General features: G+C 37.5%; 2 protein-coding genes across 5 annotated transcripts; both read left to right on the plus strand.

Annotated features, from left to right (window-relative positions):
- Position 1: 1 nt before the first annotated feature.
- On the plus strand, positions 2-18,983 carry LOC135619498 (phosphatidylinositol 4-kinase beta 1-like). 3 transcript variants are annotated; one of them, XM_065121577.1, is made up of 16 exons: positions 2-2,203; positions 3,176-3,367; positions 3,468-3,516; positions 5,522-5,654; positions 5,881-6,367; positions 7,033-7,113; positions 7,188-7,310; positions 11,300-11,369; positions 13,431-13,528; positions 13,614-13,718; positions 14,701-14,754; positions 16,335-16,478; positions 16,617-16,670; positions 16,751-16,825; positions 17,879-17,962; positions 18,049-18,983. In XM_065121577.1, exons 1-16 carry the CDS (start codon positions 389-391, stop codon positions 18,148-18,150), a joined length of 3,666 nt encoding a protein of 1,221 aa, XP_064977649.1. In that variant the 5' UTR covers positions 2-388; the 3' UTR covers positions 18,151-18,983. The 3 variants fall into 3 exon arrangements, with proteins under 3 accessions (XP_064977649.1, XP_064977651.1, XP_064977650.1); XM_065121579.1 differs by having other exon boundaries at positions 5,923-6,367; XM_065121578.1 differs by having other exon boundaries at positions 3-2,197.
- A 381-nt stretch (positions 18,984-19,364) lies between these two features.
- Positions 19,365-21,415, plus strand: LOC103994722 (uncharacterized). Of its 2 annotated transcripts, XM_018830362.2 has the most exons (4): positions 19,365-19,830; positions 20,217-20,266; positions 20,807-20,945; positions 21,042-21,415. In XM_018830362.2, exons 1-4 carry the CDS (start codon positions 19,446-19,448, stop codon positions 21,224-21,226), a joined length of 759 nt encoding a protein of 252 aa, XP_018685907.2. In that variant the 5' UTR covers positions 19,365-19,445; the 3' UTR covers positions 21,227-21,415. The 2 variants fall into 2 exon arrangements, with proteins under 2 accessions (XP_018685907.2, XP_009413416.1); XM_009415141.3 differs by lacking the exon at positions 20,217-20,266 and having other exon boundaries at positions 19,378-19,865.
- Positions 21,416-25,207: the final 3,792 nt, after the last annotated feature.

Consider the following 25,207-nt stretch of genomic DNA (forward strand, 5'->3'; position numbering starts at 1 on the left):
CTCTCTCTTTCTCGCATCGTCGACTACGATGCCGGAGCGAAGAGGAGAAGATATATACGTGATGAGGAGGCGAATCCAAGCGCAGGAAAAGGGCCAAGTCGTGGAACTGCCCGATTCGAATTCGACTCGCTTTTCTCCCCGTTGATGCCGCGGTTTCTTGGATGATTTCGTCGCTATTCGTAGATTCCCTTCCGCATTTCGCCTCTTGTTGCTCGATTTCGCTCATAATTTTGATCCGTCTTCCGACCTTGAGAACCCTAGCTGGGGTTTGCTCCCTCGGATTCTAGGGTTTTTGCTGCGATTCTGATCGGGTACCGCCCTAGGGTTCCGAATCTTTGGTTCGATTGGAAGCTCCGCCTAGGGTTTCGTGTCCCATGGCGGATTGACGATGGTGCGGCTGCTGGGATTGAGGAGCTTCGGGCTCGATCCGTCCCCCCGCGAGATAACCCGGACGGGGCCCGTCTCCGGGGAGGGAAGCGGCGGCGGTGGCGGGGAGAAGGGGTGGCTGATCCGGTTCTTTGATTCGGCCTTCTTCTGCGAGTGGATCGCCGTGAGCTATCTCTACAAGCACGACCACGATGGCGTCCGGGATTACCTCTGCAACAGGATGTACACCCTCCCCCTTCCGGGAATTGAGAGCTACCTCTTCCAGATCTGTTACATGCTTATTTACAAGCCGAGCCCTTCCCTTGACAAATTCGTCATTGATACGTGCTCTAAGGCCCTCCGGATCGCCCTTAAGGTCCACTGGTTCCTCATGGCGGAGCTCGAGGACTCTGAGGACAGTGAGGGGATCAGCCGGATCCAGGAGAAGTGTCAGATCGCTGCCACACTAATGGGCGAGTGGCCACCGCTGGTCCGGCCGCCACCTCCCCCACCTAGCACTCCATCCAGCCCCAAGAGCAACCCGGTGCTTAATCGGTTACTATCCTCCAAGCAGAAGCTGTTGTCACTGGCATCATCGTCAACATTGGGCTCTAGTCCCTTGGGCGATGAGGCCAGCCGAGGCAACAACGGCAATGATGGTAACAACAAGGGCTTGCTGTCTTCAGAGGAAAACAAGCTTTTAAAGAAACTGATCCCAGGGCCAAAAGTACGAGATGCATTGCTCTTTAGGAAGTCCTTGGAAAGGGACGGGGAGGACGAGCCAGAAAAGGAGGGGTTTTTAAGAAGTCTTCTTAGGGATAGCAAGGGAAAGGAGGAGGATGCAGATAAAGATGGATTCTTTCGGAGACTTCTCAGAGATAGCAAGGATGAAGAAGATGAGCTGACTGCAAGCTCAGAGGGTTTTCTCAAGAGGTTGTTTCGTGATAAAGAAGAGAAGTTAGGCGAGGATGATGAGAAGGAGGGGTTCTTTCGGAGGATTTTCAAAGACAAGAGTGAGGAGAAGAAAGACGGTGGGCATGATAAGAATGAGGGGGAAGATAAGGCCAGTGACAATATTGAGGTCGATGAGAAGGAGAATTTCTTTCATAGGCTTTTCAAAGAGAAGCATGAAGGAAGAAAAGATAATGTCTACGAGAGAAATGAGCAGAAAGATAAGGCTAATGGGAGTATTGAGGAAGAAAAAGATGGTTTTTTCCGTAGGATTTTTAAGGATAAGAATGAAGAAAAAAAAGAGAGTGGGCATGATAAGAGCGAAGAGGGGGTAAAGGTCAATAGGAGTCCTGAGGAAGATGATAAAGATAGGTTCTTCCATAGGTTTTTCAAAGAAAAGAGTGAAGAAAAAAAGGATGGTGGGCATAATAGGGATGAAGAGGACAAGTCCAAGAAAAGTATCGAGGATGACAGTATTTTTCGCAGGCTTTTCAAGGACAAGAATGAAGAAAAAAAGGCTGTTGGACATGATAAGCACGAGAATGATAAATGTAACAGAAGCATAGAGGAAGTGGAAAAGGAGGGTTTCTTTCATAGGCTTTTCAAGGACAAGCATGAGGACAAGAAAGTTGAAGGCCATGATAGAAATGAGGAAGATAGTAAGGGTAGCGAGGTTTTTGAGGGGGAAGAGACTTCAGAAATTTTGTCATTTCGTAGGTTGTTCAGGGTTCATCCTGAAGAGTCAAAGTCTTCAAGTACCAATGACAATGGTACCCTTGAGAACAGTCCTGGTGCAGAGAATTTCTTCCGGCGGTTGTTTCGAGACCGAGATCGATCTATAGAAGATTCCGAGTTACTTGGCGCGAAGATCCAGAAGGATGTAAGAGTTGGGTTTATTTTGACTTAAATTTAATACATTAAGCTTCTAGACAAGTTGTTTGTTTGGTGCAAATGTTAAATTATTTAGTTTCATTCTGGATGTCTCTTGCTTTTCTGATTAATCTACCTAAACTCTGCAAGCTTCGACTCCCAATTTTTTGATAATGTGTTCCCATTGTTGTCATCTCATAATGAGTGGCTTAACTGTAAGGATGAGGCGTTGCATCATTTTTTTGAGTTACTTTCTATTGTATTTTGGAAACCAATATTTCGGCAATTATGCTAACTTTTGTTTTGTTTACCGTGAAATATAAATTTATCCTTTATGCTTTTCATAATATCTACCCTTTATGAGATAAACATTTAGTCCATTTTCTTCCAAAAAATAAATTCTTAATACATTTAATAATATTTTGAATAAATATGCATAATCTGTGGAGCTGATATGCATATCCTTTCTTTACTCTTAGTTTGAGACCAAGAGCATTTGTTAATCTTCAAAAGATGAAAAATTTGATGCGAATATTTTGAACCCATCAGATTCTTTTTGATATGAAGCAACTTTGCTGAGGTTGGTACATGGATTTGGTTTGTTAAGATAGCATACTGTGAAGAATAATGTTCAATTGTTTTTGACATCCAGTGCTAGTCATTTAGTCCTTGATGTTCATATAACTCAAACGGTTAATTTGGGTGCCTGTACTGGACTTTGTTATTGTTATCATGGCAGCAGTTTTTGTTGATTCTCTCTTAAGATATTTTATACGTGTTGGTACCTTATCTTGAAGTGCTAAACTACAGCATGATCATGGTCCACATGATCCGTACTTCTGCTTGTCTAATAATCAGCAAACTTACATATTAGCTGATCTGCTCCAATGTGTATTGATATAACATTTTTTCTTGCTAGCTTTCATATAGATATGTTCTTAAAGGACATGTTGGCTGATGTATAGGAGTTAACTTTTATGCATTGCAGAAATGTCCTGGGTCACCAAGACAGCAGAATGAAAAGTCATATGGAAAACCACCTTTACCTAATAATGTGATATCAGAAATTCGGAAAGGTTCTTACCATGCTTCATTGGAATTTGTTCAGTCATTATGTGAGACATCATACGGCCTGGTGGACATCTATCCCATTGAAGATCGCAAAATTGCACTTCGAGAGGTTGAATCACTTTCTAATGATATTCACATTTACTCTCTATAGACAACCTTTTCTTAATTTGACTTCTGAATACTTTCTTTTTTCATTATTTTTCTTTCAGACTCTCACCGAGATCAATTCTCATATTGCCGAGGCCCAAAAGGATGGAGGTGCTTGCCTTCCTCAAACGTTTTCTCTTTTTTTTGTGGCTTATCTTGTAGGATCTTTGTGTGTGTACATTTTACATTCATATTCTATAGGTTTGAACCTTGAATATTTCTTGGGTTTCATATTTAACATGATTTATCTGTCGTTAAAAGTATGATTCATAATTGCTGTTTTTACATATAATCTGCTTGTACTGCCTATGTATTTGCATTTTATTTGTATCAATCAACAGTTGCTGTGCAACCTGTTACAGGGGAAAAGATTTGGCAGCTTTTTATAATCTGATCAAGCCGAGGGATGGTTGTGGTGTAGATAGTTTTGCTTTACATGAAGTGTGAAGTGCATTAAGGGATTTGAAACTTGTTTTTTTAGTTTTTACACTTACCATATTCTTATTTTGATCCATATAGATGCATAATGGCAAGTATTTGTCCATCTTTGGCTGACACAAGGACTGAGGAGTTCTTGTTGGTTATGAAACTGTTGCAGTTATTGCATTTTGAAGAGTATTATGTGTTTCTAATAAGCTAATATATTCACTATTTTTATATATTAGTTCCATTCTGGAGATATCTCCTTGGTGAGTTTCAAATGTCATTGACAATTGATTCAATGTCATTGGTGAGTTTTTGTTATATGGTGGAGATATCTCCTATCATGTTATGCATAATGTCATGCTTAGATGTTTTTATATATGTTTGTGGTCCATTCTGGAGCCATGTTGGAAATTGTGATAAAGCTCTGGGAATTGGATTTTGTTTCCCTGTGAATGATAGTTTGTGTGCAGATTAATCAAAAAAGGGATTTACAATGATGCATTGAACTTGGGGTTATATTTCAGCCATCTTTTCAAGAGAATGCTACAGAAAATATGCCAATAAATTTGGTTATTCATGGCTGTAAATGATAACATACTAGCTTTATTAGTCTCCTTTTCCTCCCTGAATCTTGTTATTTTGGTTTCATTAATATCCTCCTATCCCTCTTTGCACCTCAGCAAGTGCCAATAATGTTTCCTCTCTTCCTTTGAAGATCCTACATCTTTACTCGTGATTCTGGTGACTAGTGCTGAGATCAAGCCTCCTTTGGCCAAATCTCCGTCTGAAATACCTGCTTCAGAGTCCCCAGAGATTCTGGCCCGGTTGTCAACCACCATCTTAGAGTGATGTGGTTCTCTCTTGATGGTGGTAGCTAGAGGCACCCTATACCGAAGCTACCAGGAGCTTGGGATGGGGGCTGACTTCCATTCTTTTATCCTTTCCTTCTTTCCTGAAAGGGAGTCCTTTCTTACCTTTTTGACTTTCTCTGCTCCATCATTTCAAATGACCCATGCTTCTGCTTTGATGGCATAAATGCCATTCCACTTCTCTATTATTTAAGAAAAAGCTTAGGTGTGCAATGAATAATTGTTTTTGCAAATTTGATCTCACCCATAAAGTAGCAAATACTTTCTTGAATTATGAATAGAGATTATGTACCATAGCAATACTTTATGAAATAGTTCTATATGCTTAAAAAATTGTATGGCATGTGCTACTAAGTTAATAAGCACCTTCAACATGTTTATCCAGCAGAGTACTGCTTACAAACTTGCTCTAATAGATTGAAAATTTTTGTATTGTTGTCAATAATATCAGAAATTAAATAAATCTTGCTTCATAATTCAACTTTCTTATTCATTAATTGTTGTATCCTAGTCCCAACTGATTATATCCTCTCCTACAAGTTGGAGTAACATGATATGCCTGACGGAAGATATTTGACAAGTTTTTAAAAGGTGTACCAGAATGTTTATTTGCTTTAAGTCCGGTTCTGATGTATTTTAGTCTTACTCTTAATTTTATTTAAATATAATATCTACTTCATAAGATTATGAGAGATATTGCTTGATATTTGTTGCTAGATTTCTTTTCCTTGGTTCGGAATTTGTGTAGCCTAAGGTAATGGCTGTTCCATTCAGTCTTTTTTACTTCTAACAATATGTAATGGGCTCATGTATCATTATAGGAGTGTGCTTTCCAATGGGAAAGGGAATGTATCGGGTGGTTCATATACCTGAAGACGAAGCTGTTCTCCTTAACTCCAGGGAGAAGGCACCTTACCTAATATGCGTTGAGGTTTTAAAATGTGAAACACCCAGGTATGTGAGACTTTGGAAAAGGCTACTTGAAATTATCTTTAATTGTCAGAATGCGATCATGCAAATCAAGTTTCAGTGAGTCTTTTAGATGTTATAGTTGGTGCTTCTAAGGACTTGTTTGACTTAGATTTATTTAGCAATTGATGACTATGATCATTTGGTATGTCCTGTAGATGAGTATAGGTTGTGATGTTGCATTCATCTTTGGTATGATTTTCTTTTTCAGTCATACAAAGGCATCTTCTGATGCTCAAAAGCTCTCTAGCAGAGGAATTCCGTTGGCCAATGGAGACGCACAATTGCCAAAGCCTCCTCCATGGGCATATCCTCTATGGAGTAAAAATGACATTTATAGTTATGATGCTGATGGGATGTTAAAGTCTACCTCCCAGGCTATTGATCAAGCAATGGCTAAGTTATGGGAGGCAAAAGTAAAATTTGTCGATGTTCGTTTCTCAATTGAAAATAAGTTGGTTGACCACTCAGAGGCTAGTCAGGAGATTGACTCAGAATGGAAGACCCAACAAGCTACAGTAAATCATGAAAATCTGGCTAGCAAGTCAACCACAGATAACGATCGAACTTTGGAATGGATTACAGTTAATTTATCTGCAGTCCCGGGGATTAACATGGAAGATGTAGAAGATCAAGAGCCATCACGTCCAAAAGATCATCGTCGTGTTCCAAGCACAATTGCCATTGAGGAAGTAAAGGTGGGCCTGTAAGTGAAATGTATTGTTATATGTTCCGTTCATTTGGTTGTTTATAATTGGATCAGATCTTTTGAGAATTTGTACGTGGTTCTCGTTTTTTAATTGTGCTCATGTCAAGAGAACTTATCAATGATTTCACATGTCACATATTTGAATTGAATATGCTGTTGGCAGTTATATTTTATTTATATTTATATTTTTTATTTGATGTTGACAGTTAGTCCTATACAAGTAATATGATGTTGTCTCTGATAATTCACATATTTGGCGTAATAAATTGAATTGAAGTCGAATTGAGCTGCATCAAAAATGGAAATAATAGAAAACGGGTGTGGTGTATGTTATAATTCAATTCAAGTTTTGGATCGACTTTCACTGTTTCATCTTTTTTTTGTTGCACACTGAAAGCCTTTAACTTTAGCTAGAGTGTTTGCATTATCTCTATTACTGATTTCTTGGTCACTATCAGTTCCGTGTTTATATTTCTTCTATTTAATTAGGAAGAACAATTGTCGAAAGACAGCATGTATGTCCATCGTATTTCTTATGAAATATCTATCTGGATGACCTGTTTGGTTCTATTGTGTTATGTGTATTCCAAGCCACCAAATAGGCATATGAAACTCGGTACTTCACTGATAGATTTAATATTCTGCCTTTTGTAGGCAGCAGCAGCAAAGGGACAGACTCCCCCTGGACTTCATCTGAAAGGAGCTGGACAGGATTTGCAGAATGCGGAACCAAAGGTGGTGACTTTTTCTTTTGCTTCTTCATTTTACTTGAAGACCTTCTGAGTGGAGTATGCAATGCCCTATTATAGGTGATGAATGGTTGCATCCCAAAACCAAGTGATGCTTTGTCTGGTGAACTCTGGGAGGTGAAGAAAGAGAGAATTCGGAGGTTATCAGCATATGGAAAGTCACCTGGTTGGGACTTGCGTTCTGTGAGTAACAATCTTTCTTCACTTTTACTTGGTTATGAAGGTTAATTGTGTAGATGAAATCACAGATTGAAATTTCGTACCGTACCGAAGTTTCAAGATTCGCTCGGTACAGTACGATGCTGTATACCAAGTAAAAAAAATGGGCGATTGCCTCATCGCCCTTTTTGGCGCGTGGGGAGAAGAAGGTTTCTTCTCCCCATGTAGATAGAAAATCGAGGCGATGTCGTCTCGTTATATATATATATATATATATATAAGTTAAAAAAAAGGCGATTGGCTCGTCGCCCTTTTTGGCGCGTGGGGAGTAGAAACCGAGGTTTCGCCTCTTTATATATATATATATATATGTATATATATATGTATATATATATATGTATATATATATATACATATATGCACACATATATATATGTATATATATCTATATATATATAAGTTAAAAAAAAAGATCGTTTTCTGCCTGCGACTTCACCACTTTTCGGCCTGCGCGGAAAAGGGAGAAGAAACCATTTCTTCTCCCCGCGCAAAAAAGGGCGACAAGGCGGCCACATCGCCTCGTTGCCTCGTTTCTTCTGCTTTCGTGGGGAGAAGAAACGCTGCCTCGACGCTCGGTTTCTTCTCCCCGCGACGCCGAGGATTCTTCTCCCCGCACGGATGAGGAGAAGTCGTCGACAACGCCGAGGCCTCGTCGCCTCAGACGAGGAGGGAGAGCGGCGTCAATCTCCAAGTTCTCTTCTTCTCCCTCGGTTAATACCACCCAGTAGTGAGCAGTGATGACCAATTTAGAACAGTAACAGGCCGAAAACTGCCCCAATCGACAATACTGCCCATTATCGGACGGTTCATCTACCAGTCTGCTGGTGGACTGGTATGTACTGCCTGCTATGGGCAGTATTATTCGAAATTAAAATCCTTGGATGAAACAATGAAACTGCTATTATATTTTGGAGGTAAAATTTAAGAGCCTACTAATATGTACTTTTGTTTTTTAATGAGTAAACCCATCCACTATGGATACATTTTATTGATAAGTAGCATCATATATTATTCTTGTATCACTTTTTATTACAGGACTCCTAAATCCATATATTCTTGAGTTTTCATGTGAGTGTCCAAAATGATTTTGAGGATGAGCCTTGGTACAACAGCAAGGTTGTTTCTTTACGACCTGGGAACAAGGATCTCGGTTATGAAAACAACTTATAGGATATATTGACCCTTCCAGACCCTGCATTGGTAGGGCGCAGGTGCCTCATGGATAGGGTTCATCTTTTTTTTGTTTGAAATGATTTTGGGAAGGACTTGAGACGTGATTCAGGGTAGAAAATGTGAAAATATTAAAGTGAACCTAAAAGGATGAATGCTAAAGAATTTGGAACCTTACTTGGATACCTCTTTTTCTTAGAGAGGATCGTTAATCATAAATCATGTCATAGTCATAGTCATGACCTTATGATGAGTGGATGATGCATTCACTATGCAGATATTAGAGCCAGTGTAAAACAATTGCTTTTGTTCCAAAGTTGTCCTGACAGTTGAGTTTAGTCTTGATACCATTTTATCATGTGACTTATGTACTGACCATCTTTTAGGACTTCAGTTCTTCTGTTTTGTTAATTTCTGACTCTAATTTTCACCCACACCACACCAATTGCTGGTCAGACTGGTAATGCATGCTGGTATTTACTGATGACAAAAAAAGAATAGAAGAGGAAGGATAGGGAGAATGAAAAGGAAAAAAATGCAGGTAGTGTCATGGGAGATGGCAGTCCATGCTTTGATGAGAAGCCTTTTGTTGGGTTTATTTCTACTTTTGCGCTTTCCTTTTGTTTCGGATTGCAACCCTTAATTAGTGCTTCTCTAGCTCGATTTGAAGGTAAGAAGCCTCTCAGAAGGAAAACTAATATGGAAAAGCAGTGTTTATTGCTGAAAAAATAGGGAACATTGTCCAAAAGATGGGTCTGTGTTACTGTGATGTCATTATTTTGGTGGTGCTACCAATTTGTTATTGTTTCTCCACTGTCCTGCAACCGTCAAGAGAAGGAAAAAGGGAAGAGCAGGAAGGAAATTGAGAACATTGTAACAACTTCCCGTTGTCCATTACTATTAGTGAACTAGATGTTCAGATTGCAATCTTTCACAACTTGTCCTTGTCAGTGATCAACAATTCCCTTAGGTAGATGATGCCAAACTCTAATGAACTGAAGGCAAAACAGTGAAGATTTGGGCTTGCCTCCATAACATGGAAGGTGTCACAGATGCACGTGTCAGGTGGAAGTCTCAACTGATGCACACACACACACACACGCATATATATATATATATATATATATATATATATATATATATATGTATAGTCAATACAATATGCTCTAATACTTCAAAGATCCATAATATTTATTGAGAAAACTTTATATAGGTACTAGGGCTCTCTGTAGACTGTAGATGATGTGGCAGCCAAATTGAAACTGTCACTAGCTGAGAAATCATTATTCTTATGCTCTTATCTTAGACTTGCTTACTCCTACATTGGTCTATAATTATATTTTTCTTATGAGCTTCAGTTACTCATCCTACTTCTCGCAACTCTGTGTCAATAGAACACTACTGCAGAACTGGCTGTATAAATAGGATTAGAGGGTGAAGGTCAACCATACAAGACCTTGTTTAAGGTCATGTCATTCACAAAATTGTATGAGGTGTTATGAGACCATTTGCATTGATAAGAACAATGATCACCTCTATGCTCCATGCTAGTCTAGCACCTCAATTAAGTCTCTACATCACAGTTTAGTGTGTTTTTTCTGTCTGTCATCACATTCATCACATTCATGCACTAGGTTATGCTTTATTGCTTCATACTAGGTATATGGGTCTGATAGAGCAACTAGGTAGTGCATGCTTTGTTGGGAGGTCCATCATCACATTCATGCACTTATGTAACACATGGATGATCTATGGAATCCATGCCAATATTTCCAAAATTGTCTTAAAAATAAGGGGCGCCTGTAGTAGTCTGATAGGCTTGATTGCTTCATACTTTTTCCACTCACATCTATTGCTATGTGAATCATATCTGCATACATCCTTCTGTGCTCTGGGCAAGTAGAAGATTAAATGTAGCCACTTGCAAGTCTTCAAGTTGTCTCCATATGCTTCCACTGGTCTTTCATGAAAATGTGCCAGAACAAATCTGATCTCGTAGCTGGGATAACCTGCCAAGGCACAGAAGGCAGATGGATGACTCTGCAACTACTACAGATGCTAAAAAATGTCAAGGATCCACGCTGTAACCAGCCACTAAATACCACCAAGCAAGGGAAAGGTGGAGAAGATGGAATTGTATAAGAGTGCAGCTCAACCTTTCTAGGAACACTCATGATCCTGCATCTATAGTTGAATGCTTGATCCTATCATGGTACTTAAAATCTCTTTATCATAGCTGAACAATTTTGATAACCATTGTGCTGTGCTGGTGTTGCTACACTTGGTCCGATATGTATTTAAGATGGTTATTATCAGTTCAGATCATCACTCAATGTCCTAGTAAGTATGATCTTCATGTTTGTTCCACAAGATCTCTACCGAAAGCTCTTTGTCTCAGACATGATAATCTATTATTCCCCTGTTATACCTAAAGTAGGCAATAGGATGTCCATCCTGCATCATGTGGCTCCTATTTTGGTATCTGAGGCATCTGATATCATTGCCTTTTTCAGTGCCTCGAACATTGTCATCACCTTTTCTTGCAAAAAACAAGCAGCTAAGAGCATTGGCAATTGGATTTACCTGTAAAATTTTGCAAATTGCTTTTGCTTTAGCCACTACTGGTTGAACTTCTGATTCCAAATTATGGTTGCAAAATGCTTATGATTTAATAGGTTTCCCTTCGTTTACTTTTATTTTGATGAAATACTTAATTTCTTACGTCAAATTATACATTAGTAACTCACTTTTCATGCCTAAGTCATTTCCTTTCTAAAGAACAGATCATTGTGAAGAGTGGGGATGATTGCAGACAGGAGCATCTAGCTGTACAACTAGTTTCACATTTCTATGGTAGTTAATCATGCCTTTTCAATTATTTTTAACTGATGGTTATTCTAGTTGCTCTATTTTTTCTGATATCATGAATGTTTGCAACATATCTAGTTTTCTTTTTGAACATTTAGTTTTTTTCTCCTATGAACAATCATGGGTAACACGTGTCCAAGCTTCTCGAAGTAGGATGCTAATAAACTGCAAAGGGAAAAACTTCCTTTCTTTGATTATCTATTCATTCTTTTGTAAAATGTTCAAGGTTATATATGGTACTCATTAAATGGATAAGGACCACCAAGGAAATGATAAAGAATTTGTCTTTATGCTCAAAATATGTATGAGCTTTTGGTTATGTATTGTTGTCTGAGCTAAGTTTGACATTGGAGAAGAATTCTGCCTGTACTGCATGGTGGCACTGCATACAAAAGTATTAGCAGGGATGAGCTTTGGCCTTCCCGTATTTGTACCTGTATAACTATTAAAAGAATCAGGAGATATTTGTTATTAAAATAAAGTTCAATTTGATTTTAGAAACCTGTCTTTATTTTTCCATTTGACCACCTAAAGGACTTATTTGTAACTTCTGTTCCTTTCTTGTTCTCGATTCCAATGTGTTCAGAACCCATTTTTCATCTAATTTGTGCAGCTTGTAACTGCACAAGAGTAAAATGCTTATTTTGAGTACATATAACATGAGTACTTCAAATTGCTTGTCATATCCGTATTTATACATATTAGATACTCCTCAAACTATCCGATTCATAAATAATTATAAAATTATTATACTGTTGTGATATTTAGAGCAGTTTTACTGCCCAAAATTGACATCTTAGGAATGAGTACAATCACTTCTAGTATTAAAATGGTTTTGTAGTAAAGTTCAAAATGTGTTCGAGGTCTATAATAACCAACCTAGAATTAAAAATCAATTTAACACCCTAGTTAGTTCTACATCAGATATGGGAAAAGATTCGAATAGTATATAGAGCTAAATGAGCCCATCATTAACTTTGATTTAAGTATTTTTGGCTAATATTTTAAGACTATCAAGGCAACGAATCAGTTATCCCACAACAAATGATAGCATACTTGGAATAGGATACAACAAAGGACTTGAATAGGAAAACACTATCGGTGAATGGACCAGAAGAAGGCATGGAGCCACCACTAGATTGGATTGCATGTGCACTATTTTAGATTCTGATGCAAGGCTATGATTTGAGTTTTGAGATGGATGCCAAGCATTAAGTGAGGGAAATTGGGACACCTCAATTTTGCCCATCTTATGTGGGAAGAAATTTGAATAAGTATGTGTACTGCCATTAGCTTGTGCCTAGGTATTTTGGATCAATGGTTTAGGCCTATCAAGTTAATGAGTTAATTATTTTATCAGGCCGGGTCATAATATTAAAATACTTTAGAAAAGACAAACCTGAGAAATTAATTTCTTACTTCCATGGTTTATATTGGGCCTAATATTTCTTAGGGAATGCTTTGTGAACAACTTTGGGAAAAAATTAATTCTTGGTTGTTATTTTTTTATTTGGATGAGATGGATAAACACTTAGGTAGATTGCTTACTTTTTTGTGTATCAAGTATTAGATTAAAACTGTAAAAATTAAAATGATAATTTTACATTGCTGATCATATTCTCGTCTATGATGATTAGGTGAGGAGGAAGAGAGTTGAGTACATTTTTGTTGTTTATCATGATGTGTAACATTTTTCTAAAATTATGATGTTGTCAAGCTTTGTCATATATGATATTTATACATTTAAGCTATTTTTTAGTTGCTGCACACTGCTTTACCAGATCCTACTTTTAATTTTTATTATGTAGGTGTATTAAATTTATTAGTTATCAGTATTTTGTATCTGTATCTGTGCTTCAGAGTTTTTGATTGGTTCTATGAGGTTTTGTAAACTAAAGTTTCTAAGTGTAGGAAACTGGTTAGTAAGACAACTTCTCAAAGAAGCAAGAAATGTGTAATAAATGTTTGTGAAAGAAATCTTGTTGTCATTTCATTTAGTACATGTGATTTTTTACTGGAGAATTCTTACTGTGTTGCTAATGTCAGACATATACCAAGAGGCTGGCCTTCCACTGTGGTTAAGACCTTATGAAGTTCTAGTTACTTCTTCTTATACAGCCCTAATTGAGACTATACCTGATACGGTGATTCTTCTCCCTAGTAGGAACTTGTGTGTTTCTTTCTGCTGGTATATTATGTCATCGTCTTAACAGCATTTTCCTTTTGCAGGCATCAATACATTCAATAAAGAGTAGGTTCCCAAATATCTCAAGTTTGCGTGATTATTTTGTGGCCAAATATGAAGAAAATTCTCCAAACTTTAAGCTTGCCCAGGTTGACGTTTGATAAACTTAGATGCATTAAGCTTGTCTTTTAATAGCATTCGTTTGGTATTCATTATGTACTGAAACAGCACCTGAATTCTCTAAAATGATTTACTGATTTTGGTTCTTTTGACCATTAACTTATGTTAACCCACATCTTTCAAATAAGAAATTTGTTCCATTTCCTTATTTATTGTTTCTTTTACTCAGATAAGCTTGTTCCTATAAATAATGTGGGTACTGGAACATCAATTACAAATCATATTAATATGTAATTTGTGCTGTGAAATATTTAATTTACATGTAAGGTGTGTTTTTAGGTTTATAGGTATCTGCCCAAGGTTGCTCAACCCATAGATATTTTTAGAAGCATAGTGGACTTAGTAAAATGAGGAACTTGAAATGAGGGTGTTTCTTAACTATATTGAATTGTTATCGAGTTCTTTCTCCCGTTGGACATTGTGGTGTGTGTGGAATATACAATCACTGTATGTTGCTTCTACATCATTTGTTGTCTCAAAATTTCATGAAATTCAAATTAAGATCTTAAGGTTTATTTATGTCTGGCATAATATCCATTTTGGTTTCTGCATGTGAGCTTTTCTTTTCCACAGAGAATTGCCACATTCATTTATTGTCTTTGCATGGTCTTCATTATGCTTGCATCCCTTCTGTATACCTTTTTGTTTCTCATTAATAAAACATAATTGGATGTGGTAAGGTCCACTAGGACTAAAAGTTAATGCAACATAAGAGATTAAGAGTCTCTTATTGATTTTACTCATCGGTACTCAAATGGACCTTTCCTGCCTGGCATGGTACTTCCTGCTTTTGCTATAAATAAATTTTGTTTAGAATTCTTTTCAATCATTTTTTAGCATAGATATGCAGTTACTTGGTATGCTTTCTTTAATATGCCATTTGGTGTTGATTTTCTTTCTTTTATGTAAAATGGAATTTAACATGGTCTTCTTATTTGTTTGGTTCAACAGAGGAATTTTGTTGAGAGCATGGCGGGATATTCCATATTATGCTACTTGCTTCAGGTACTATTTTCATCATTTTGATTGCTTGATCTTTGGTTCAGAACCAATGGATAAATTTCAAGTCCGTTTGCAGTTGTTGCAGTTTTGATTTAATAACCACAGTCTAGTGGTTTCCTTAAATAACTTAAGCCTCAGGAAGCCAGTTTGCTTCTGAGCTCCTGAGAGATCCCATCTTTCTCTGTCGAAAGAAGAGCTCATGAAGTAATGACCGTCTTTAAAAGCTCTGAAGTCCATGGGAGATTTAAGCTGGAAGTAGAAGAAAGAGAGAAGAATGTCTAGTATAGAAGGCCTTTTTGTAGCATTATTTGTTATGTTTGACATCGTATTTTCATGACATTTTTATCTTTCTTTTCTTCCTTACACTTAATAGCTTCCTTTTTATGCATGAAACTAGGTGAGCTTTCCTAGATCAGTTGGAGAAAGTGGAACAATGTTATCTGACTTTTTTTTCCTTGAGAGGGTGTTTGCTGACTGATTTAAATTTTAGGACTGTTTAATGGTCTCAATTATCTATGTAAAAAACCTGTATGTTATCATTATATGCACCTGGTTAGGCAAAACAGGCTGAATTAATTAGGACTATGACAAACAAGGGCAGTCAGTCCAATGAAGAAGGGTAGTCAATTAACCTTGGACATATGAAGCACAGTCCATCTTGGATTTGTCATGAATGAAACAGAATGGCATTTTAATGGCCCTTGGTCGTCCACAAAAGTGCTCATCAGAACAATGATAGGTCTAAGATGTGGAGAGGCTGCACCCATGGGCCTGCATTGAGATGAGTCCACCATCTAAGGCACCAACTTCATTTTGGCAAGCTGTCCATTACTTTCCCTGGAAGTCCTGGAACTTTTCCTTCTCTAGCCAAGTGAGGCATGGAAAAGTCTGACAAGGCTCTCTCTCTCTCTCTCTCTCTCTCTCTCTCACACACACACACACACACACACACACACAACCTTGATGGAGTGGTTTTGTCACTAACCCTCATTCTCTCTCTCTCACACACAACCTTGGTGCAGTGGTGTTGTCACTAAACCTTGAGGTTGAGTATACCCATGGCTCCCTTTAAATCAAGATCATGTAGCTGCTAAAAGACTGACTGTGGACCAAAACAAACTATAATTAAGTCATGGGCCTCATCTGCACGAAGTACACTGAAAGGGGCCCCATAGGCCTGCACTCCAAACAGTTCCAACAACCACCACAAAACAAATTTAGGCAGAAACCATATTTTTCACCTGAAACTTGAATTCATGCTATTGGATATAGAAATTTCATTGTTCTGCTGACTCAAATATTTGATGTTACTATTTTTTTCCTTAGCTTGAATTTATATTTCAAGTTAATGTAAAAGTTCATCTTATTTTCACCTTTTGGATTGTTTTGTTTTGATGATTTTGGACTTTTCTGTAGATGGACATAAATAATGTTAAACCTTTCATTTCATTAATTATTTGTTGAACAGTTGTTTAATGACTACAAACGTCCTTATCAGCTTTGATACTTAAGTTGTAATCTCTACTTTTCGTTGCTTTCCTTTAAAATTGGTTGAATTATCTTTATTACCTTTGATTCTCCAGGTGAAGGATAGACACAATGGAAACATTTTATTGGATGAAGAAGGGCATATCATTCATATTGATTTTGGTTTCATGCTTTCTAATTCTCCTGGTGGTGTGAATTTTGAAAGTGCTCCCTTTAAGTTGACTCGGGAGCTTCTTGAGGTTAGATAAGTGAAATTGCTTTATTATAAGATATCTTTACTGCTAGGTAATAGACTCCAATGCAGGAGTCCGATGATGCTTTACTGCTAGGTGTATGATGTACAGTTCTCTTATATGTATATGATGCTTTACTACTAGGTAATGGACTCCGATGCAGAAGGAACTCCAAGCGAGTTCTTTGACTATTTTAAGGTGATAAACTTCAAGTCTTTTTTGATACTGGCCTCTGGTGCAGCTGTAGTTGTCATTTACTGTTTACATGACTTGTTCAGGTTCTCTGCATTCAAGGTTTTCTTACTTGCCGTAAGCATGCAGAGCGTATAATACTTCTTGTTGAGATGCTGCAGGTAAATAAGTTTGCTACCATTGTTGTACATTTTGCTTAAATGTTTTTTTAGTTTAAGGACATTGACCATTAAGATCCCGCATATGGTGGCAGTCTTATGCTTCGACTTCTTTTTCCATAAGCTCTCTTTCATTTCCGTGTTCTTTCACTTTTTTAATAGGCTTCTCTTTTTCTTTCTTTTCATTGCTTTTTTTCCATAAGCTCTCTTTAATACTTCAGTTTGCCCATTCATATGTTGTGGTTCTGCATGAAGAAGATGTTCAATTTTTTGTGTTTTTTCAGCTTAAGAAAGGACAAAGGTCTTAGTGAACGAAGGCATTTTTGACATTATTAATTATGTTTTGTGAGATACACCATTATTTTCATAAGTTTCTTGTTCAAGTGTCCTTTTATGGTTTCTGAAATGTCTTTGCTCATATGGATAGAGTTATTTATCTTGCATGAGAAATGATGTTTATCTGATTTGATCTTCAACAATGGATTGTGGGTGTTAGAGCTTGGTGCCAAACATATGAAGATGTCGGATTCCTTATTCTCCTGAAACCAGCCATTTTAATAAAGGTTTTCTTGGTAGTTATTCTGATAATTGTTATAATATGAAACAAAAAAAACTTTTCCATGTTTGTATTCCATTGACAAATAGTGAATCTGAAGTATTTAAGTTATACAGTTTATTGTTGACTCGACTTAAAAAAATCAAGCATGGAAAGATTTTTGTGAATAGGATGTTTAGAAGAAAACCACATCTGTCCAATTTGTGCATGCATCACCAAGCATGGACCTTATAGTTTTATCTATAAGTGAAACTCATCTTTAAACACTGTTAATAGAAAATACTGAAATTGGATGCAAAGAATAGGATTGCTAGCTCATATGATTCAAGTGAACATTTCTTAATACTGTAAGATTACACATTGATTATAAAATCGAGTGTGGATCGTATTGCTGTATAGATGAATATGATGTGAACTCTTTTAGATGATTGAATTTATACTGTCGAGCACAATGCCAGAAATTTTTATTACAATACATGTTCGTCTCACACTGATTGCAGGACTCTGGATTCCCTTGCTTTAAAGGCGGAATTCGGACAATACAAAATTTGAGGAAGAGGTTCCATCTAAGTCTTACTGAAGAGGTCTGAATCCAAAAATTCTACCTGCTTTCTCAATCCAGTCTCTAGACATTTTCTGTTTCTGACTATATTGCCTAATGTTCAAGCAGCAATGTGTCTCCTTGGTGCTTTCCTTGATCAGTAGCAGCTTAGATGCATGGCGAACAAGGCAATATGATTACTACCAGCGAGTACTTAATGGAATACTGTGAGGCGAAATCGTATTACAACTTGCAGTTTCTCCTGCTGGAAAGAAAATCTTGGGAAACATGCTAAAGCAAACGAAGCGTATGAAGCTCACCTCAGGCTAACTGTTGTAGCTCATCACTTCTTACGTCTTGGTGACTACCTCAAGGAAGATTAAGAAAGTTTCAGTGCCATTATCATGGGAAAAGAAAGTGTCTAGGTCAGTCCAGCTGCAGTATGGAAACTTAAGATGGCCAAAATGCTCTGGAAATATTGTTTTGGGTTAGAGTGAAAGCTGAATTCGTGCTTTGTTGTAGATAGTGAAGTAGCATCATGAAGATAGAAATTGTAGAAGTCAGTGACTGTACAGAAGATGATATCAGGGCCATTAAGGATTACAAATTGCTCCACTTGTTAGCCTCATGTGACTAAATCCAAGATGACAAGTTGAGGTTGCAAGATTAGATTTATTTTTTTTCTTCACGGAGTCCAGAAGGAAGGTGGCAAGCGATGGACAAGTAGCTTCTCGTCTGTGCTTTCTCTGGGTGGTTGTCATTTCTCGTGTTACCAGCCTTGTTCAATCTGCAATTCCTTGTTAGCATCACATCCCTGATGCTTGCGGCAGATTTTTGGGATACAGTTTTTAAATACCTTGTACAAGTTCTCATCTCTGTTTGTTTGTACACCAGTATATTGTGTTCTTGACTTTTGTCAGTTGATACTCTAAAGCCGTTTTCGACTGGGGGTGGTGGGGGTTAAAACCTTGAGAGATGGCGAAACCTTTCTATTGGTAACTTGTCAAGATATACCTTGATGGTAATTTGCAAATATGTAGTAGTATTAAAGTGTTCTGCGTACACATATATCCTCTTAATCCTCCTTTCAAATTCCTCATTGTACGGTTTGATCAAATCCAGAGTGGAGACTATCTCATCAAATTTGGAAGCTAAAATCCATGTTTTGGATGAGTTTGGTTTACTCCTTTTTTCTTTATCCCGGTAGTTGACGCATTATTTAGTGTTGAGGATGTTGTGCAGTGACTAGGCTAAAATTTCTTCCTTTCTTTTTTGTTTTTGGTATCGATATTGTATCTGCAAGAAACCGGCATAGCATGGAGGAGCCAAATTTGCATTGGAGCTCTTTTATTTCAACCAAGGATGAGTCCTGGAGGAGGAGGAATCACAGACCAGATGGGGCATTCATTGTCCCATTCTCCGGTGTTGATTGATGCACACAAAAGATCTCGGCCACCGTTGGAGGTTTCCCCGGATAAGGTGGTAAAAATGGCCGAATCGGGTTGGTGACGGTCGATCCGTGATGGATGGCCACGAGAGCCTTTCTCGATGGTGAACAAAAATCACATGATTTGATCGGCATCGCAGGAGCTTCGATGCTGCTTGCGGTCGGTCATTCGATCCATGTCTCTGCCGTAGGAGCCATGGCCACCAAAGCCCCGTCTATTCTCTTGTCGATCTCCCGTCTTCGCCACAGCTCCGGGACCCTCGAATCCGGACCCGGTTGGAAGAGGAGAAGCCTCCTGCTCTCCGCCGCCGCCGCCTCCCTCCTCGATTGTCGGAACTCGGTCGCCGCCGGCCCGTCCTTCGACCCCGTCACGGACCGCGAGAGGGAGGCGAGCGCCGTCGTCTCCCGCCGCGTCTCCGACGCCATCCGCTTGCTCGACCTTGCCCGCGACCTCCAGGCCAAGGGTGACTACTCCCAAGCCCTAGACTACTTCACTCTGGTTCGCTTCTCTCCCCGTCTTTACGTTATCGATTGGCCATATCTTTCTTGTTATGTTCTCCATTCTTCTTTACCGACATATCGACTAAAACCGCTAAAGATGTAGTTTCTTGTTTCATTCTCTGACTTGGTGATAGTTAGGATTCTAAGGCTGCATTTTTTCCTATAAATCTCAGACTGTTTCTCCGGGAGCTATATGCCACCTTTTGATCATTCGGGCATCCGATAATTTCCTATATGGTTTATCTTTTGCAATAAATCATGCATTATCTTCCCAGTATAGTTTCTTGTTTCATTCTTTGGCTTGATAACAGCTGGTTTCTTTTGTAAAGATCTTATGTTTTTTCTCCAGGAGCCAAATGCCATCTTCTGGTCCTTCGGAACATCGGAGATCAATTTCCTGTATTGTTTATCCTCTCAAACTTTACCGATTATTTTTTTGGGTAAATCATGCATTTGTCTTTCCAAATACTTTGGTAAAAATACGCTTCCATTTTGTTCCATCAAGTAACTAGGCATGTGCGTATGGTTCTTGTTATGTTCTCCAAGTTCATGGTTGCTATGGTGATTTCTTTCTTTTTGTGAACTTTATACTTCATTATTTTCTTCTATTTATCACTTTGGCTAGCTCAAGTTTACATTTATTTCTTGTTTTGTTCTCTGATTCCACAATTGGACTATATTGTTCATTATTTTCTTCTGTTCATAGCTTTGGCGGGTTCAAGTTTACGTCTATTTCTTGTTTTGTTCTCTGATTCCTCTCCAAAGTTCATTATTTCTGTACATTTTTATTCCAAAGTTCACATCTATTTCTTTTTATCTATTCATAGCTTTGGCGAGTTCAAGTTTACGCTTGATTCCTCTCCAGAGTTTGTTATTTTTGTAAATTTTGAAATCTGTCATTATAAATCTTAGCTGAAAATTGCCTCTTTGTGATTCCAGGTGATTAGAGATTACAAGGACTTTGCTTTCGCAGACTATGCTAGAGTAGGAAGGGCGTTGGTGCTGTATGAGATCGGGGACAGAGATGAAGCCATTGCTGAAATGGAGGATGTTTCGATATCCCTAAAGGGCTACCCAGGTTCTCTTTTTTGGAGATAGGGCTTTTATTCTTTTTGGTGAAAACAAATGATGACTTTTGTAAGGTTTTACTTCATCCATAACTTGCCACTTGCAGAGATACATGCAGCTCTTGCTGCAGCATTGTATGTTGACAAGCATGCTGCGCTGCTGGCCGAGAACCAGTTTGCAATTGCTACTCTTCTGGATCCTCACTATACTGATCTCTCGTATGTCAGGGAGACCAAGCATTGGCCTCCTAGCTTGGTTAGTTCCCTACAACACTTCATCACTCTTTCATAATGAAAGGAAGATTTTATATCTTCGTCAGACCTGTCAGCTAGTTTCTATTATGCTTGGATGTTGAACAGTTATGCATTGGGTCTTTGCATGCTCTTAACACGAGTATTGTTGGTGTAATAGAAGCAAATTTTGTTTGCCATTGATATAAGATGTTTTCAAATACAAGTAATACATACACTTGTTTCATTACATCGAATAGCTTGTGCATATGTTTTACTCGGTTTTGCTCAAAGTAAAGGGTTACTTTTACCTCAAAAACATTGCAATGCGTATTTTCCACCATGGAATGACAGCAACAACAGCAAGTTACTACGACTATCTGGAGTTGGCTACATGTCTGTCATCTTAGTTATGTTAAATGAAATGCAACCATGTAACTGAGGGATGTGCTAATGACCGTGGTCCATAAAGTGGCACTTCTGTTCTTGTTTGTGACCATTGTGTTCGACCTATTCCTTGCTTTTTCTTTTTTCTGCTTAGCTAAATGCACAGCTGCAAGCTTCCATTTCAAATGTCTGAAGAATAGTCTTAGTTATGTATGGTCATAAAAACTGTATGCTAAGTTGTATAGAAATACTCTTGTTTTTCAGTCACCAGCAATTTCATTTGCTTTTGTTCAGGTGGTCATTATTTTCGGAGTACTTTGTTCTTTTTCTTGAAGTAATTAATTTTGAACTAGATAATATTACCCTTTTTTACATATTAAGATTATTGCTCTTAGTTCTGATGAATCTCTTTTCACGTGTATTTCAGTCTTTTTTTTTATCCATCTTTGTGATCAAGTTGCCTTTTTCAAGATGACCTCAAAATTTAATTTTCTTTTCTTCTTCTTGCTTTCTAAATAATTTGCCTTCTTATTCTTAGCCAGACCCTACTATACTAACTCCGACTTCTAATATCTTTTGTTTTTAGTATGAATAGTCCTCAAAACTCTTAGAAGATCTGAGAGTTCTTGTTTTAAAAATCTCTTTCCCCAAGTACTGATGATGGAACTGTGTTAGTTTTTAATCTTGTAAATTTTGAGCTACACAATTCTCAATTTCCATTCGAGTGTTTCCAATGATACTACATATTACCAGAAATTTGAATGAGTTAAAGTTTGTTATGAACATTACTACGTATTTGTCGTTTTGCCTCGCAGCGCACGGATCCTTTTCTTCGAGCGTTTCCGATCCCTGCTCTCTCTCTCTCTCTCTCTATCTCTCTCCCTCTCTCCCTCTCTCCCTCTCTTTCTTGTTTTCCCCCTCCGTTGAAGGAGAGGGAGAATTAGAGTTCGATTCCGATCGCATAATGTTCGATGACTCGTTAAAGTATGTTATGAACATTACATTCAAAAGCTGTGTTGTCCTCTATGCTATGACATTTTCCACATTGATGGTATCAAAATTCAGTAAGATATAATTGTGCCAGAATTTAGAATCAGGATTATCTATGCCTGGACACTTGTTTGCAGCAAATTGTTTGTTAACTCATGCAAAAGCTTTGATCATGGAATAGAAATTAATTTTCTTTTGAAGGATTTCCAATCTATCAAGTTTATTTCACTACATTTTCTCCCTTTGTGCTTTTCCAGTTGTTTCAGTTTCCTTAGGTATCAATCATAAAACTCTTTTCTATTTGTTTCAGATTGCTTAGTAATCAAACATAAAACATGAAAAGATAGTGGTGAAATATATAATTAACAATGACAAGATTTATCTGTAGCCCTCTTATAATTGACAATGAAAAGATAGTACTAATACTGGATTGGATTATATATATATATATATATATATATATATATATATATGAGGCACAATGATAGACTAAAAAGTTCGCATTGTTGGGAATATAATCCAATCCAATCAGTATTAGTACTATCTTTTCATTGTCAATTATATATATATATATATATGGAGCCACTTGCAGGACGGATACATGATTGGCTATCCACCCCCATAAGAGATCGATTATATCGAATTAAAATTAAGTGGATTAGCGAAAATACGTTATATGTAGGTTTGTGCCTCATAGCGAATGAATTATTTTCTCCAACCAAGATAGGGTTTGAAATGACACTTATGATTGAAAGTAGCACGGAGCCCGCAGCGGAGCCACTTGTTTTGCTAACCATGACTCCAATCATAGGACGGGTGCATAATCCTGGTCAGATATCTGACAGCGCAAGTGGTAGATTTAATCGAATTAAAACTAATCTTCATTAAGGAGAGGTATTAAGGAGATTACAGAGAGAACATTACGTATTTGTCATTTTGCCTCGCAGCACAGATCTTTTTCTTCCAGCGTTTTCGATCCCTCTTGCTCTCTCTCTCTCTCTCTCTTTCTCTCTCTCTCGTTTTCCCCCTCCGTTGAAGGAGATGGAGAATTAGGGTTCGATTCCGATCGCATAATGCTCGATGACTCGTTAAAGTTTGTTATAAACATTACAATCAAAAGCTGTGTTGTCCTCTTTGGTATGATTCATTTTCCACTTTGATGGTATCAAATTTCAGTAAGATATAATTGTACAAGAATTTAGAATCAGGAATATCTATGCCTGGACACTTGTTTTCTGCAAATTGTTTGTTAACTCAAGCAAAAGCTTTGATTATGGAATGGAAATTAATTTTCTTTTAAAGGATTTCAAATCTATCAAGTATATTTCACTACTTTTTCTACCTTTGTGCTTTTCCAGTTGTTTCTATTTCCTTAGGTATCAATAATAAAACTGTTTTCTATTTGTTTCAGATTGCTTAGTAATCAAACATAAATCATGAAAAGATAGCGGTGAAATATATAATTAACAATGACAAGATTTATCTGTAGCCCTCTTATAATTGACAATGAAAAGATAGTATTAATACTGCTTGGATTGGATTATGTATATATATATATATATATATATCTCATATGAGGCACAATGATAGACTAAAAAGTTTGCATTTTGGGAATATAATCCAATCCAATCAGTATTAGTACTATCTTTTCATTGTCAATTATATATATATATATGGATCCAGTTGCCGGACGGATACATGATTGGGTATCCGCCCCCACAAGGGATCGATTAGATCGAACTAAAATTAAGAGGATTAGCGAAAACACGTTATATAAAGGTTTCTGCCTCTTAGCGAATGAATTATTTTCTCCAACCAAGATTGGGTTTGCACTGACACTTATGATTGGAAGCAGCACGGAGCTCGCAGCGGACCCACTTGTTGGGTCGATCGTGATTCCAGTCATAGGACGGGTGCATAATCCTGGTATCTGACAGTGCAAGTGGTACATTTAATCGAATTAAAACTAATCATCTTTAAGGAGAGGGATTAAGGATATTACAGAGAGAATATTACGTATTTGTCGTTTTGCCTCGCAGCGCACGGATCTTTTTCTTCGAGCGTTTTCGATCCCTCTTGCTCTCTCTCTCTCTCTTTTTCTCTCTCTCGTTTTCTCCCTCCGTTGAAGGAGATGGAGAATTAGGGTTCGATTCCGATCGCATAATGCTCGATGACTCGTTAAAGTTTGTTATGAATATTACATTCAAAAGCTGTGTTGTCCTCTTTGCTATGATTCATTTTTCCACTTTGATGGTATCAAATTTCTGTAAGATATAATTGTGCATGAATTTAGAATCAGGATTATCTATGCTTGGACACTTGTTTGCAGCAAATTGTTTGTTAACTCAAGCAAAAGCTTTGATCATGGAATTGAAATTAATATCAAGTATATTTCACAACTTTTTCTCCCTTTGTGCTTTTCCGGTTGTTTCGGTTTCCTTAGGTATCAATCATAAAACTCTTTTCTATTTGTTTCAGATTGCTTAGTAATCAAACATGAAAAGATAGTGGTGAAATATATAATTAACAATGAAAAGATAGTACTAATACTGCTTGGATTGGATTATATATATATATCACATGAGGCATAATGATAGACTAAAAAGTTTGCATTGTTGGTAATACAGTATTAGTACTATCTTTTCATTGTCAATTATATATATAT

This window comes from Musa acuminata, chromosome BXJ2-8 (assembly GCF_036884655.1).
Source record: "Musa acuminata AAA Group cultivar baxijiao chromosome BXJ2-8, Cavendish_Baxijiao_AAA, whole genome shotgun sequence".
NCBI classification, from domain to species: Eukaryota; Viridiplantae; Streptophyta; class Magnoliopsida; order Zingiberales; family Musaceae; genus Musa; species Musa acuminata.

Bases quoted from the DNA above. Each gene is read 5' to 3' on its own strand.
- LOC135619498 (XM_065121577.1), top strand. From the start codon at position 389: ATGGTGCGGCTGCTGGGATTGAGGAGCTTCGGGCTCGATCCGTCCCCC. The intron at 2,204-3,175 runs GTTGGGTTTATT...TATGCATTGCAG, and splicing joins AGATCCAGAAGGATGTAAGA to AAATGTCCTGGGTCACCAAG. The intron at 7,311-11,299 runs GTGAGTAACAAT...TCTAAAGAACAG, and splicing joins CTGGTTGGGACTTGCGTTCT to ATCATTGTGAAGAGTGGGGA.
- LOC103994722 (XM_018830362.2), top strand. From the start codon at position 19,446: ATGGCCACGAGAGCCTTTCTCGATGGTGAACAAAAATCACATGATTTG. The intron at 19,831-20,216 runs GTGACTACTCCC...TTTTTTCTCCAG, and splicing joins CCGCGACCTCCAGGCCAAGG to GAGCCAAATGCCATCTTCTG. The intron at 20,267-20,806 runs GTATTGTTTATC...TTGTGATTCCAG, and splicing joins ACATCGGAGATCAATTTCCT to GTGATTAGAGATTACAAGGA.